Below are 13,435 nucleotides of genomic sequence, written 5' to 3'. Positions count from 1 at the left end.
CAGGTATTAATCTCTCCTTACCAAAAAGAAAGCCAAGGCAGGTAAAGCAGTGTGCCCATGGTCACACAGCCTGTGAGTGGCACAGTGGCCCTTCCTTCTGTCCTTCAGACCCGCTGTGCTATTCCCCTCCTGGGATGAGATTGAGCTTGGCAAGGATCCTGTTCACAGTTCTCCCAGGCCCAGAGTTCCAGGAATGTGACCCTTTGTAGTGCAGCAGCAACCTCTGGGGTCCAGGGTACTGGGGGCTGGGCCAGAGATTGAGCAAACAGAGCAGCAGACAAGGCAGCTCCTCTTTCTGGTTCCCTCCCTCCCTGTCCACACCTCTTCCCTCCCTTCCTCAGGCATCGCAGTGGAGACCGCATAGAGCCCAGTTCAGGGCTAGAAGCTAGCAGCCCTACCATGGCATTCCCCAGGCCCCTGCTGGTGCTAGCCCTGCTGGCATGGGTTGTTCTGGCTGACCAAGGTACAAGAGGGCGCTGGTGACTATTTGGGCCAGTGAAGGGTGGGCAATGGTGGTCTGGGCTTGGCCATGCCAACTGACACCTCCTCCCCACAGAATCATGCAAGGGCCGCTGCACAGAGGGCTTCAATGCTGACAGGAAGTGTCAGTGTGACGAGCTCTGCTCTTACTACCAGAGCTGCTGCGAGGACTACGTGGCCGAGTGCAAACCCCAAGGTGCGTCCAGAAGGGTTGGGTGGGCCTGGGGTCCCCTCTGCAGCTGGAGACTCACCACCACCCACTCTGCCTGCAGTGACTCGTGGGGATGTATTCGCTCTGCCAGAAGATGAGTATGGGGTCATTGACGATCATGAGGGGACCAGAGAACAGAGCGTCCTCACACAGCTGGAGAGTACCACCCTGAGCCCTGGCCTACAGGCCCAGTCTGAAAAGTTTCCTGCCCAGGTACCTATTCTGATCCCTGAGGAAGAGGCTCCAGGACCCGGGCAGGGGACCTTAGTGCTTGAGGCCCCTGATCAAGACATCTCTGAGTCCGCAGCAGAGGAGGAGCTATGTAGTGGGAAACCCTTTGACGCCTTCACTGACCTCAAGAATGGCTCCCTCTTTGCCTTCCGAGGTGATTCCAGGGGCAAGTCTTGGTGGGTCAGGGTCTGCCCCCGGAACATCCCCTCCCTCACACAGCCTCCTGCACTCTAGGGCAGTACTGTTATGAGCTGGATGAAAAGGCAGTGAGACCTGGGTACCCCAAGCTTATCCGAGATGTCTGGGGCATTGAGGGCCCCATTGATGCAGCCTTCACCCGCATCAACTGTCAGGGGAAGACCTATCTCTTCAAGGTACCAGGGCCAGGGGATGTGGGTCAGGGTCACGGGTATCTAGGCAGGGGTTGAGGGCTGCTGTGCCCAGGACTAGGGTGGGCAAGAAGGCTGGATCCTGGCCTGTGGGCCCTGGCTGGGCCTCTTGAGGATGGGGAAGCCCGAGGCTCTGGGTCCCCGGTGACAAGCCTAGAATTGGGACTGCTGCCTTGGGTGGGGCACTCTGCCTGTGCCCAGCCAGCCACCTCCGCACTCCCTCCTCCTTCCCTGCCCCTTAGGGTAGTCAGTACTGGCGCTTCGAGGATGGTGTTCTGGACCCAGATTACCCCCGCAACATCTCTGAAGGCTTCAAGGGCATTCCGGACAACGTGGACGCAGCCTTTGCTCTCCCTGCTCGCAGCTACAGTGGCCGGGAGCGGGTCTACTTCTTCAAGGGTATGAAGGGAGTGGGTGGGAGAAAGGCAGGCAGTGGGGCCGTCTAGGTTTGCCTGCACACTTCTGGAGGGGCAGAGTGGAATTGTGCTCACCCCCTGCCAGGAACTCCTATCTTCAGCAGGTTGGGGCTGCCTTTCCAGCCTTGCTCACATGCCTTCCCCCATCCCACTTCCCCGCTCAGGGAGACAGTACTGGGAGTATGAGTTCCAGCAGCAGCCCAGTCAGGAGGAGTGTGAGGGCAGCTCCCTGTCCACCGTGTTTGAACACTTTGCCCTGCTGCAGAGGGACAGCTGGGAGACCTTCTTTGAGCTTCTCTTCTGGAACAGACCCTCTGGTATGGAAGGAGGGCAAATCTCACTTTCTCCCACTGGGATCCCCCAGGTAGGGGCAGGGCACAGCTGGCCAGAGGGGGCTGTGATTGCAGAGCTACAGATCAAAAGCTGTTTACTCAGGCCAGACTTTGTTTCTGTTGACTTTTGGGGGGAGGTCCACCCAATCCCACACCTCGGACTTTGCCTAGCACAGCCAAGGGCACAGCTAGCAGGAGGAGGGGCTGTGGCTGAGGCCAAGTGGGGAGGGATGAGGTGAAGGAGGGCCAGGAGAAAGAGCACCAAAGAGGGAGTCAGAGGGCCTGGGCACTGTGCTCTGCCATGAGCTTGCTGTGTCCTTCGGCAAGGCACAGCCCATCATTGGGCACCAGATGAACTCTACATGTTCCCAAGACTCATTAACCCATTCTCTGCCACAGGTGGTGCTGGAGAGCCCGGGTTCATCAGCCAGGACTGGCCTGGTTTGCCTAGGCAGGTGGACGCGGCCATGGCTGGCCGCATCTACATCTCAGGGTCGGCACCCCGATCCTGGGTCAAGAAGCTGAATCCTAAGCGGCGCAACCGTAAACGCTACCGTTCACGCCGTAACCGTGGCCGAGGCCGTAGCCGGACCTCCCAGCGGCAATCCCGCTCAGCCTGGCTGTCCTGGTTCTCCAGTGAGGAGAGTGGCCTAGACACCTACAACTATGATGACTACAACATGGACTGGCTTGTGCCGGCCACCTGTGAGCCCATCCAAAGTGTTTACTTCTTCTCAGAAGGTGGGAGCCTCTGCCATCCCCTGTAGCTGGTCTAGCTGGTCTTCCCTCCTGTCCCTGATCCTCATGGGCTGAACATGGCCCTTGGGTGGTGACTCCAGAAAGCCAGGATGTGAGCCCTTAGCTGCATTTTGGATGTTCATCTACCCTTCCAGGAGAGACCTGGGTCTTCTTTCTTAGGGCAGGAATGGGCAGGGCCAGGCTGGCCCTCACACACTCTCTCCTGACCTCTCTTCCAGACAAGTACTACCGAGTCAACCTTCGCACACGGCGAGTGGACACTGTGAGCCCTCCTTACCCACGCTCCATCGCCCAGTACTGGCTAGGCTGCTCAGCCCCCAGCCCCCAGTAGGAATCTGAGCCTACACAGCTGATCCCTCCACTGCTTCCTCCTCAACCTCTTTCTCCCAGCCCAATAAAGATTCTATGCCCCTGAGTTTAAGGCTACTGTCCTGACTGGGATGGACAGGCAGGAGACTGGGATCTGCTTGGGAAAAGGAGGGGAGGCTGAGCTGTCATGATATCTTGGGGGAGGAGAGCATCCTTGTGTCCAGTCCATGTTGGGCTCAGGCCATCTCTGTGAATCCAAAAAGCTTTGGGCTGGGGAGGGCCTCATGAATACTAGCCTGCCTCTTGAGCTAAGCAGCCCCTACCAACCTACCAACATTAACAGGAGCTTGAACCCCACTGATGATGACAGGAGCTGCTACCAAGTGCCCCTCCCTGCCCTGGGCTTGTTTCGCCTCTTGGACTTGACTAAGGTCTTGGAGGAGAGAGAAGGGGCAGAGGGGGTGGGGTTTTAGTTCAGCTTTTCTGCCCATCCTGAGCCTGCAGTGTGGTTAGCCTAGGGAATTGGTGTGCTCCCCCAAACCTACCCCAAGGATGAGCTTTTCTTTGAGGCCTCCATCTTGGGTCTGGGGTGTGGAGCACTGAGGTTATGAGAAGGAAGGACAAGAACTCAAAGGAAATTCATATGTACCCATTTCTTAGAAAAGTAACTCAGAAGACTTACAAGGATGAATATTCGGTACAAACATCTAATCTTAGAACACCTTTTTTTTTTAATTTTTATTTATTTATGATAGTTACAGAGAGAAAGAGAGGCAGAGACACAGGCAGAGGGAGAAGCAGGCTCCATGCACCGGGAGCCCGACGTGGGATTCGATCCTGGGTCTCCAGGATCGCGCCCTGGGCCAAAGGCAGGCACCAAACCGCTGCGCCACCCAGGGATCCCTAATCTTAGAACACCTTGATTGTACCTGTGGAACCTCTTCTGGTTCTAGGATCGTGGACTCTAAGGAGCCCATATGGGCTTTCAAGGGGCCATGGAGGAAGGGTAAGATGCAGACAGATCTCTAAAGCCGACCTGGGGCCAAGCTGGTGGTAATGTCTGCTCCCCAGCCCTGCTGAGGGCAAGGTGGTTTCAGTTCACCTGCCATTCCCTTGTCACCATCCTTATCCTGCCCAGCTTCACCAGCCTGCCCTTCAGCTGTGGCACAGGACTCCGCCTGTTCTCCCCTGCAGGCAGCCAGCACTAGGGCACTAAGGGCTCCAGAAGGCGCAGGTAAAGCACGAGAGCATTCGAGAGAGGAATTGTTTTGGCTTCCTGGAACAAGTCCGGGGAAGATCTTCACAAAATACAGGATTTCAGACACAGGCTGCCAGTTTGCAGTGTAAAGAGTGGGGACTCAGGCCAGCTTCCTTTATGAAGCTCTGGAGGGGCAGGGGCCATGAAAGTTTTGCCCCATTTATACCACCCAAGCCCCAAGATTGCCCCTGGTCTCCCTTTTCCTCTGGGATGGCTCTGCTCCCCTCCAGCTGGACCTGAAACGTCTCTCCTCCTGGAGGCGGGGCCAGCCCTCTGAGCAGGATAAAACCCACGAGGAGGGGTGTGGCGTGGGCACAGCCTTGGCATGGCTTTCTGGCTCCTCATTCTCTGCCAGCTTCATGGCCAGCCCTGTGGATGCACCCTCAACAGGTGATCTGGTGGGGACAGGGGGGCAGGGGGAGAACGTGGGGAAGGTGTGATGGGGGAAGGCTGAAGCGGGGGGGAGCGGAGTAGGGGCTTCAGGGCCTGCTGGGGGGTTTTGAGTCTGGAATGGAGGCTCTCACAGGGAGTCCTGGCTTGACCCCCCTACTCTGGCCTACAGGCCATGCCAGTGGGCTGGGTTCCCACCGGAGAAAGCGGACCACCTTCAGCAGAGGGCAGCTGCTGGAGCTGGAACGGGTGTTTGCAGCATGGCCCTACCCTGACATTGGCACCCGTGAGCACCTGGCTCGGGTCACCTGCCTTCCTGAGGACAAGATACAGGTGAGCTTCCCTCAGGGTGGCGGTACTCTCGCTCAGCCCCCTTTCTCTGAGTATCCTGCTTCCAGGTTTTGCTTTCCTGGTAGCCGGGGGAGGGCGAGCTGGAGCCCAAAGAGATTCCTTTTTCCCTTACCAGGTGTGGTTCCAGAACCGCCGGGCCAAGAGAATCAAGAATAGGAAGGCAGGAGGCCTAAGCCCCAGGCCTGAACACACCCAGAGAGCCCATTCTCTTCCAGATACCCTCCAGCAGTCCCAGGAGCCCCCAACACTAGGCCAGCATCCGCCCTCCAACACGCCTCTGTGTGCCTCAATGTGTCGACAAGCTTCCTGCCCAGCTCCTGGCTTGGGTCCAGGGCAAAGCTGGGCAGGGGCTAAAGCTGTAGCCCCATGGGGACCAGCTGGAGCATCAGGGGTCCACCTTTCTTCAGAGCGAGCCACTACCCAGACCTCACTGGGCAGCTTATCGGACCTCATCTATGCCTCGGCCATTGTCACCAACCTGGACCACTCCTAATCTAAGTCTAGAACTTGTGAGACCACTCCTCTGGCTCTGCAGCCCTCCCTGCCCCTTAGGACTGAACATATCAGAGATAGGTCCCCTGCCCCTCCTTTTACACAAGGAAGTTCTCTTATCGGAAGGAAGGTTAGCTCAGGGATCCCTCCCGTCTTCCAGGCCAGCCCAGAGTCACCAGGGCTGGGCTTTAGCACCCAGAGCCCTGCCCGTTGCCGTGGCAAATGGTACCTTCAGAGAAATGAGGTAAAGGCCCTGTTTTCAATCTCTCAGGCCAGGCTTGGCCACCAGTTCTTCTTACCCCAGCTGACAATACCTCCTTCCTCTAAAGAATAGGCAGCCCCTCCTCATTTTCAGGCCATTGGCTAACTGCTGAGTTAGGTGAGGAGAGGACTGAAACTCATTCCAGACTGTTAGGAACCAGCTCCCCTCTTCTGAACTATTCCCACCTGGACAAATTAATCAGAACCATGGATCTGAAGAGAAAGTCCTATCAAAGGAATAAAGTAGAAAGAGGAGCCCGGGGCTTGTGTTCATTTAATTTTCACAAAGATCAGATTGGTTGCCCTCTGACCTGAGGCTGTGGAGACAACCTGACAGATTTAGCAGGGGGTTGGGGTATGCACTCTGGCAACATTGGGTTTTTGTATCACCATCATCTGTATTACCAACTAATCTCCAAATAAAACCCAAACTCTATACCTTAATCTGGATTGTTGTGTGCTGCAAACGAATAAGGACAAGCGCCGTTTGCTTTTGAAATGTATCTCCATCACCTAATCCCTAAATAGGGCCAGGTTCCACACAGATCCTGGGTGGGAGGCATTACCCAGGATTCTACTGGGATTAGTTAGAAGGATGGTTAATTGAAGGGCTTAGGGCTCTGGCTGACAGGCCCTAGAGAGATGGGAGGCTCTGCTGGCACCTTCTGCTCTTTCTTCCCACTGGTTCCAGGACGCTCCAGCTGCCTCCACTTCTGGAGTTGCTCTGCTCCAAAAAAGCATGTAGTTTGCAATCAGTCTAGGGTATTCGAATCCTGGCTTTGCTACGTAACCTTGCAACTCTCTGAAAGCATATGAGCCTGCAAAAAGGGGGTGATAATATTTGTCTTCTTTCCATTATGGGAATAAGAAGCAGTATTAAGTGAAAGGCTTCACGTGCTGTGACATATTATAAAAGCTCTCAATTCACCTGAGTTGCCATACAATAGGCTAGGAGACTGGGAAGACCCCAAACTTCTTGTTCCTTTGGCCTCCTGCCAAGCACCCCCCTTTTGCCCTGGGAAGCACCAGGCCCAGACTGCGCTGGAAAAAAATATGGAGCATTGAGAGATAGAGGAAGTGGCTGGGAGCAGAGTTCTCTGCAACAAGAACCGGAGAACAGACCGCCTGATTGCTATCTCCAACTTAGCCCCTGCACATGGAAAACACTGCACAGGAAAGATTTCCTTGGCAGGAACTAGGTCTTCTACCTCTTGATCTCCAGAAGCTGGCATAGTACTCGGCTCATAAAGGAGCTCTCAATAAGTGTTCAATGCCACAGAAGCCCACTGGCTTGTGAGTAGAGGCTTGGGATCAGGTAAGGACCCCATTCTAGGGTCAGGGGAGAGGATGCCTCGGGTCAGAAGCTGTTCGAGAGGCCTGCTCTTTATCTAACATTTACAAGTCTTCCAACCTTCCAATCCAGTTATCTGGGTGTGTGTGAAAGCTTAAGGCTATAGGAGCAAGTAGTATAGCCATGAATCTCCACAAAAATTCAGTGTGGCTTTTAAACTCGGTCTTAAATGGTCTGGGTTGCTACAGACATTATAAAATGCCACCTGCACTTCTTCTCACAGTTGACATTTCTTTCAACCAACAATAGAAATTCTAAGATTTCTCAACAAAGTGATCTATGGTGGAACAGAAGGAATGAAAGCTTTCCTCTCTCTCATGTGCTGTCTAGAGAAGTTCAGGCTGGTTATGTATCAAGCAGAAACTGACAAACACTAGAACAAATGTCTACTGAACCAACAAGCATGTAATTTCTTTCTTTCTTTTTAAAACGATTTATTTGTTTTAGAGAGAGACAGAAAGTGAGCAGGGCCAGGGCAGAGGGAGAGGGAGGGAGAGACTCAGGTAGACTCCCTGCTGAATGTGGTGCCTGATTTGGGGCTCAATTTCACAACCCATGAGATCATGACCTGAACCGAAATCATGATTCAGATGCTTAACTAACTGAGCTACCCAGGTGTCCCCTGAGTATGTAATTTCTAAAAACAGAAGAGTATCCTGGGGGTGAGGGGGTGGGGGTGGGGGAGGAAGACCAAAGACCACAGGATTTCATACTGTGAACAAACGGAAAGGAGTATACCATTACAAAGAGACACTGAGGGATACCTGGGTGGCTCAGTTCAGGGCGTGATCCTGGGGTCCTGGGATCGAGTCCCATGTGGGGCTCCCTGCATGGAGCCTGATTCTCCCTCTGCCTATGTCTCTGTCTCTCTCTTTGTGTCCCTCAAGGATAAATAAAATCTTAAAAAAAACAAAAACAAAAACAATGAACAATTATCAGAACTAAGGAATCTTGGGACGCCTGGGTGGCTCAGCAGTTGAGTGTCTGCCTTTGGCTCAGGGCATGATCCTGGGGTCCTGGGATTGAGTCCCACATCGGGCTCCCTGAATGGAGTCTGCTTCTCCCTCTGCCTCAATCTCTCTCTCTTGGTGTGTCTCTCATGAATAAATAAATAAAATCTTAAAAAAAAAAAAAAAAAAAAAAGAACTGAGGAATCTTTGGGCTTCTGTGTTGTCACAAGATTTGAAATAAGAATACAGGGGATACAGTAAATATTTATTGGATAAATAACTATTGCTGATAGTTTTTAAGTACCTTTACACAGATTCTATCAGTATGCCTACTAATCTAAGTTCTTAGAAGTTTAACATTACACAGAATTTCAGACTTCAGAACAGAGAAGGAAAGATCATCTGATCTTTCTCAGCCTCAGTTTTGTCTTTGGGAAAAGGGGCCTAAAGCCATTTCCTCTTCCAACCTCCAGGATTGTTACAAAGACCAAAAGTAATCACATAAAGCAATTACTCAGCTGTGCACACTTAACAAACTATTTTTTCGCACTCCCCTAAACTCAGACATTTTAATAACCTACATAAAACCTCCCCCATTAGGCTAACGGATAATACGTACACGTATTTGTAATGTTACATATACATATTCATGTGTATGCTTATTCATATTCATATATACAGTTAAATCTGGAAACAGTCCATATCTACAAAGAACATCTCCCTTTATCAGCTGAGATAATCCACAGTAGGGATACTCTTCCCACCAACATATACAAGCACAAGAGATTTTCAATTAAAAGCAGACATACTGTTTTGCCATCTGAATTGTTTTCATTTTTGGAGGCAGAGCAAAGGGTGATGGAAAGGTGAGAAGTTTGAGGAGGGTTGGTGAGTGGAAGAGACAGGTAAAAGCATATAGAAAATCTGAAAAAGGCCAGGAGAGGATGAAGACCGAAACTAAGATTCTGGAAATGTGGCATCTTAGTTCCCAATTTCACCATCCTTGTACCAACCTGTCCTTCTCTTATTTAATGACCTGTGATCAGTTCCTCTTCCCAAACAAACTAGAGGAAAGGAATCCTTTCTGCTTTTTTGGAGGTTACTGATCTAAATTACAGGTCTGTGTGAAGCATCTTTGGAGCAAGGATGACCATTGATTTGTGTACCTGGGGAGGTTCAAGACAGTATGGTCTACTTTGGGAAGACCTGGATTCCATTTACTCCTGATAGAAAAAAAAAAAAAAAAAAAACCAGCTTTGGCAGTGCCGAGATGGACTAGAGAAGGCAGATGGGCACTGGGTTCAGGAGAAGGAACTGAAAGAGCAGTTCTTTTCATTTGTTGTCTGAGTCTCTTTTCCTGCCCCTCTGGAAACTGACAGAGGACAGGGCTCCGGCAGGAACAGCCTTGGTACAGCTCTCTGACTAACCGGAGTTATGGACAAAGAGCCTGATAGGTTGACTCTGAGTCAGGCAGCTGGGAGCCTAAAGTCCCCCAAAACCTGCTCCAGACTTTGACAATGAACCATGAGTTAAAGCTCTCCCAACTCGCCTTCCATCGCCCGCACCATGACATACAGCTCGGCCAGGCCCACCACGGAGGCCACGATCAATGCAGCTAGTACTCGCTGGGGAGAGAGAGAGAGAACCAGGCTTAGGGGATGCAGGCCAGCATCCAGCTCTGCAGCCTCCAGCACTTCTAGAAAGGATGGGGGGAAGGGAAGAAAACCCAGCCCATAAGTTGGGAGGAAGAGAAGAAAAGAGGATCTGGATTCTCTTTTGAGGTACCCACGACTGCTGGGCAGCTCAAATGTTCCTCTTGTTCGCTGCATAAATATTTAACATCTAACTTGTTCAAGGCACCTTCACATATGTCCTCCCTCTCCCACCAACACTCCCACCCGGGGCACCTTGCCCTGCCCAGTGCCTACTTACTGAGGCCATTTCTGTGAAGATATATTGACTTCCAAGGTAAGTGCAGACGAAGGCAGCTGCCACCGTGACAATAAAGTTGAAGATGGTGATGACCAGCGCTTTCACTGACCTCACTTCAGGGAAGAAGCCAAGGAAGAAACCTTTAGGTCAGCATCCTCCACAAGGCCCTCTTATATCAGGGCTACCTCCCCTATCAATTGGGTTTCCCTCATATGTCAAGCCTGAATAGCTCAGGTTTAAACCCAGGACACTGGAGTGGGAAGAAGGGCTGTGACCAACCCCTCCCAGGGGAGAGGCTTACAGGGTGATTTCCCAGTACTTCACCTTGCTTTCCCAGGTCACTAAGAGTCCCACCATGCCTTGAATCCTGGGGAAAAGAAAACACAAATGATTCCAAATGGAAGCAGCTCAGAGGCAGTCCAGAGTAATCATTTGTCAATCCGGGCTCTGCTCTCTTTATTTCCCAAAACATTAACTCTGCCTTCTCCATGGATTCTGTTGTCTGGGACCAGCTGGATTTTTTTTGTGGATCACAGATCAAACATTTCAGAGAAAGGACATAGGTTCCCAGTACCCACCCATTCCTCTTCTGCTCTAGGGCAGGAACATGCCACAGAATGACAGGGAGCCCTGTCAGAAGAAAGGCTCTAAGGCTTATCTCTAGCTCTACAACTTTTTTTTTTTTTTTAAATTTTTTTTATTTATTTATGATAGGCACACAGTGAGAGAGAGAGAGGCAGAGACACAGGCAGAGGGAGAAGCAGGCTCCATGCACCGGGAGCCCGATGTGGGATTCGATCCCGGGTCTCCAGGATCGCGCCCTGGGCCAAAGGCAGGCGCCAAACTGCTGCGCCACCCAGGGATCCCCTAGCTCTACAACTTTTAAGAATCAGTCACCACCTGAGCCCTGAGTCTCAGTAAATTGAGGTGGGAATATTAGGTTTGTATGCAGCACAGAACTTCTATGGTCCCTGATGGGTATAAAAACCAAGCTTCTATGATATTTTTTTCCCTTCTGTACCTCTTCCCAGTGCAGGGCTCTGCTTGCAGGGGCTACTCAGTCCTTGTATTGAAGAACAGGCCCTTACCTGACAGGTGACATTGTATGTGATCCGCTTATATTCCTCATTGGCCAGCTGTATCTTAATCTTCTCCAAACGGGCAACTAGTTCTGGGTTCTGAGGCAGAAAAATCAAAGGAGAAGAATATTCCCAGCTTGCTAGAAAACCATGCCACAATCATTGGTTTCAGGGGGCAAAGCACTGCTAAGGGTGCCAAGAGACCCATGTACTAGTTCTGCCTCCTCTGCTTTGGAACCTGTTTTTTTTTGGATCTACTTTCCAAGCTGTCAAGCCGGGAGGATGATATCCAGTTTCCCCACCCCAGCCCTCAGGGATTTAAAAGACTAACTTTTGAGCCCAAAGGCTGTTTCATAAATCTGAATGTACTGTGAATAAGTCTAATTTAGTCAACACCCCTTCTCACAAATATATCTTTTACATACCCGAGGAGGCTTCACAACCTCTGGGAGATAGATTTCACTGCCTTCTAGGAGCTCATGAAGGTATAGTGTGGAACCTAGGAAGAAAAGATTTCCACAAACATAATGACCCATAGAATTGAGCTTGAAGAATTAAGATCAGAAAAGGGCCTGGCCTTTCTGCTTTTTCCTATCAAAATAAAACATGGCTATTCCTATTTTAATTCATTTCGAAGCTCATTTTCAACTGAGAAGAATCAAGAACAATTCCACATAAATATCTCTTAGTGCACATAGCTGACTTTAAGTGTTAGCTCTCAATTATCTTGCTCACGTCACAGCTAACACGTAAGCCACTTAAGTTCACCTTTAGATTAAGTCATGCTGTGGCCACAATAGAACTGCCCTGAATAGATTTAAGTCACAGTGATGGTAAATGCTCAGAGAACAGTGTACTAGATGATCATTAAGGTATGTTTTAGTTCTTTTTTTTTTTTCAAACATACATGTAACATTTATTCTAATTGACCGTATGCTGGGTTGTAAAACAAGTCTCAACAGATTTCAATGAATTGAAATCATCACAGAGTATGTTCTCTGTTCATAATGCAATTGAATCTGAAATCAATAACAGGCATAATGATAAGTTTTCCATATGTTTAAACATTTAGAAATACATTTTAAAATGGTCCATGGGTCAAATATGAAGTTACAAAGGACTTTAGGAATGTCTTTGAACTGAATGATATAAAATATCAAAGTTTTTGTGTGTAGGTAAGTAAAGAAGGAAAGCATCTTTAGACTTGTCATAGTACAAAGTAATGAATTAAGTATCTTTGTCAACAAGTATGTTTTAGTTCTAATAGTTGAGTGGTCTACCCTTTGTACCTCTGGATAGGCTATGTTAACTCTGGCAAAAGACCTTACAAACTAGTTTGTCCTATTCCCTTCCTTTACAGTTAAGGGAACTGAGACCCAAGGAAGAGAAATGAATTCTCCAAGAGGACTTTGTGGCAGAGCTAGGACTAGCACTCAGATGCTACTCCCAGATCAGGTCTTTCAATACGGCTTTCCATCATCCTACGTGGAAGAAAAAAAAAAAAAACAAGAAAAAGAGAAAAATAAAAAACCCTATCAGATTTGGCTTGCTTTTGAGATGGAAAGAAATTCAGATTCCCAAACAGGACAAGCTCACTGTCCTACGTCATTTTCTAATGTGGCTTTTAAGAAATTGAACTTGTGCGGCGGTACTGGTTTAAAACTAGACCTCCTCAAAGGTCAGGCGGCCCGGAGTGGGCTGCGTAGTGAAGGGGAGACTCTCAAGAGAGCAGAAACGGCACAAGAAAATTCTCGGCCATCCCGAGAAAGCCCCATCCACGGAAGCTGTTAAGGGAGTGTATTGCCCTACGGTTTATGAGGTGACTCTTGGGTTGGTTAGATGACCGTTCCGCGGGTGACGGAGAGTGATGGCATTTTTTCCCCCTCGTAACGATGCCAGAGGTGGGAGAAGACTCTGGAAAAAGGGAGGTGAGTCCGGGCTGGAGACTGGGGCTCACCCGTCTCTCTCAGGTACTGATGCAGATCTCGGATCAGGCGGAAGGGAACCAGGCGCGAGGGGCCACTGGGAAAATCACCGTCCTTGTGCTTCTCCCCCAGCACGGCTTCAAGTTCTGCACGCAGCTTCCGGGGCAGCTGCTCTGGCTCCAGCTCCCCACCGGGAGCCAAAGCGCGCACCAGCCGACCACCCGCACGCAGGCAGGACGCCATGTCTGCCGGACTTAGGGTCAGGTGACGCGGGGCCGGGACTTCCGCCCACGGCGCGCCGGAAGGAGCCTGCGGCTCG

General features: G+C 50.6%; 3 protein-coding genes across 4 annotated transcripts; 2 read left to right on the top strand and 1 right to left on the bottom strand.

Moving 5' to 3' along the window:
- The first annotated feature begins 252 nt into the window (after positions 1 to 252).
- VTN (vitronectin) lies at positions 253 to 3,233 on the top strand. Its single transcript, XM_025476416.3, has 8 exons — positions 253 to 463; positions 557 to 676; positions 753 to 1,076; positions 1,157 to 1,296; positions 1,554 to 1,710; positions 1,892 to 2,044; positions 2,459 to 2,800; positions 3,037 to 3,233. Exons 1-8 carry the CDS (start codon positions 400 to 402, stop codon positions 3,147 to 3,149), a joined length of 1,413 nt encoding a protein of 470 aa, XP_025332201.1. The 5' UTR covers positions 253 to 399; the 3' UTR covers positions 3,150 to 3,233.
- A 1,662-nt stretch (positions 3,234 to 4,895) lies between these two features.
- Positions 4,896 to 5,619, top strand: SEBOX (SEBOX homeobox). Its single transcript, XM_035721533.2, has 2 exons — positions 4,896 to 5,108; positions 5,242 to 5,619. Exons 1-2 carry the CDS (start codon positions 4,896 to 4,898, stop codon positions 5,617 to 5,619), a joined length of 591 nt encoding a protein of 196 aa, XP_035577426.1.
- Positions 5,620 to 6,295: 676 nt separating this feature from the next.
- Positions 6,296 to 13,412, bottom strand: TMEM199 (transmembrane protein 199). Of its 2 annotated transcripts, none has more exons than XM_025476421.3 (6): positions 13,149 to 13,412; positions 11,617 to 11,690; positions 11,201 to 11,290; positions 10,437 to 10,479; positions 10,113 to 10,225; positions 6,296 to 6,603 (listed from the first exon to the last, which is right to left on the bottom strand). In XM_025476421.3, exons 1-6 carry the CDS (start codon positions 13,357 to 13,359, stop codon positions 6,514 to 6,516), a joined length of 621 nt encoding a protein of 206 aa, XP_025332206.1. In that variant the 5' UTR covers positions 13,360 to 13,412; the 3' UTR covers positions 6,296 to 6,513. The 2 variants fall into 2 exon arrangements, with proteins under 2 accessions (XP_025332206.1, XP_025332205.1); XM_025476420.3 differs by lacking the exon at positions 6,296 to 6,603 and adding an exon at positions 8,434 to 9,805 and having other exon boundaries at positions 13,149 to 13,409.
- Between the last annotated feature and the right edge of the window lie 23 nt (positions 13,413 to 13,435).

Source organism: Canis lupus, chromosome 9, assembly GCF_003254725.2.
Source record: "Canis lupus dingo isolate Sandy chromosome 9, ASM325472v2, whole genome shotgun sequence".
NCBI classification, from domain to species: domain Eukaryota; kingdom Metazoa; phylum Chordata; class Mammalia; order Carnivora; family Canidae; genus Canis; species Canis lupus.
This window is presented reverse-complemented; position numbering and strand designations above follow the sequence as displayed.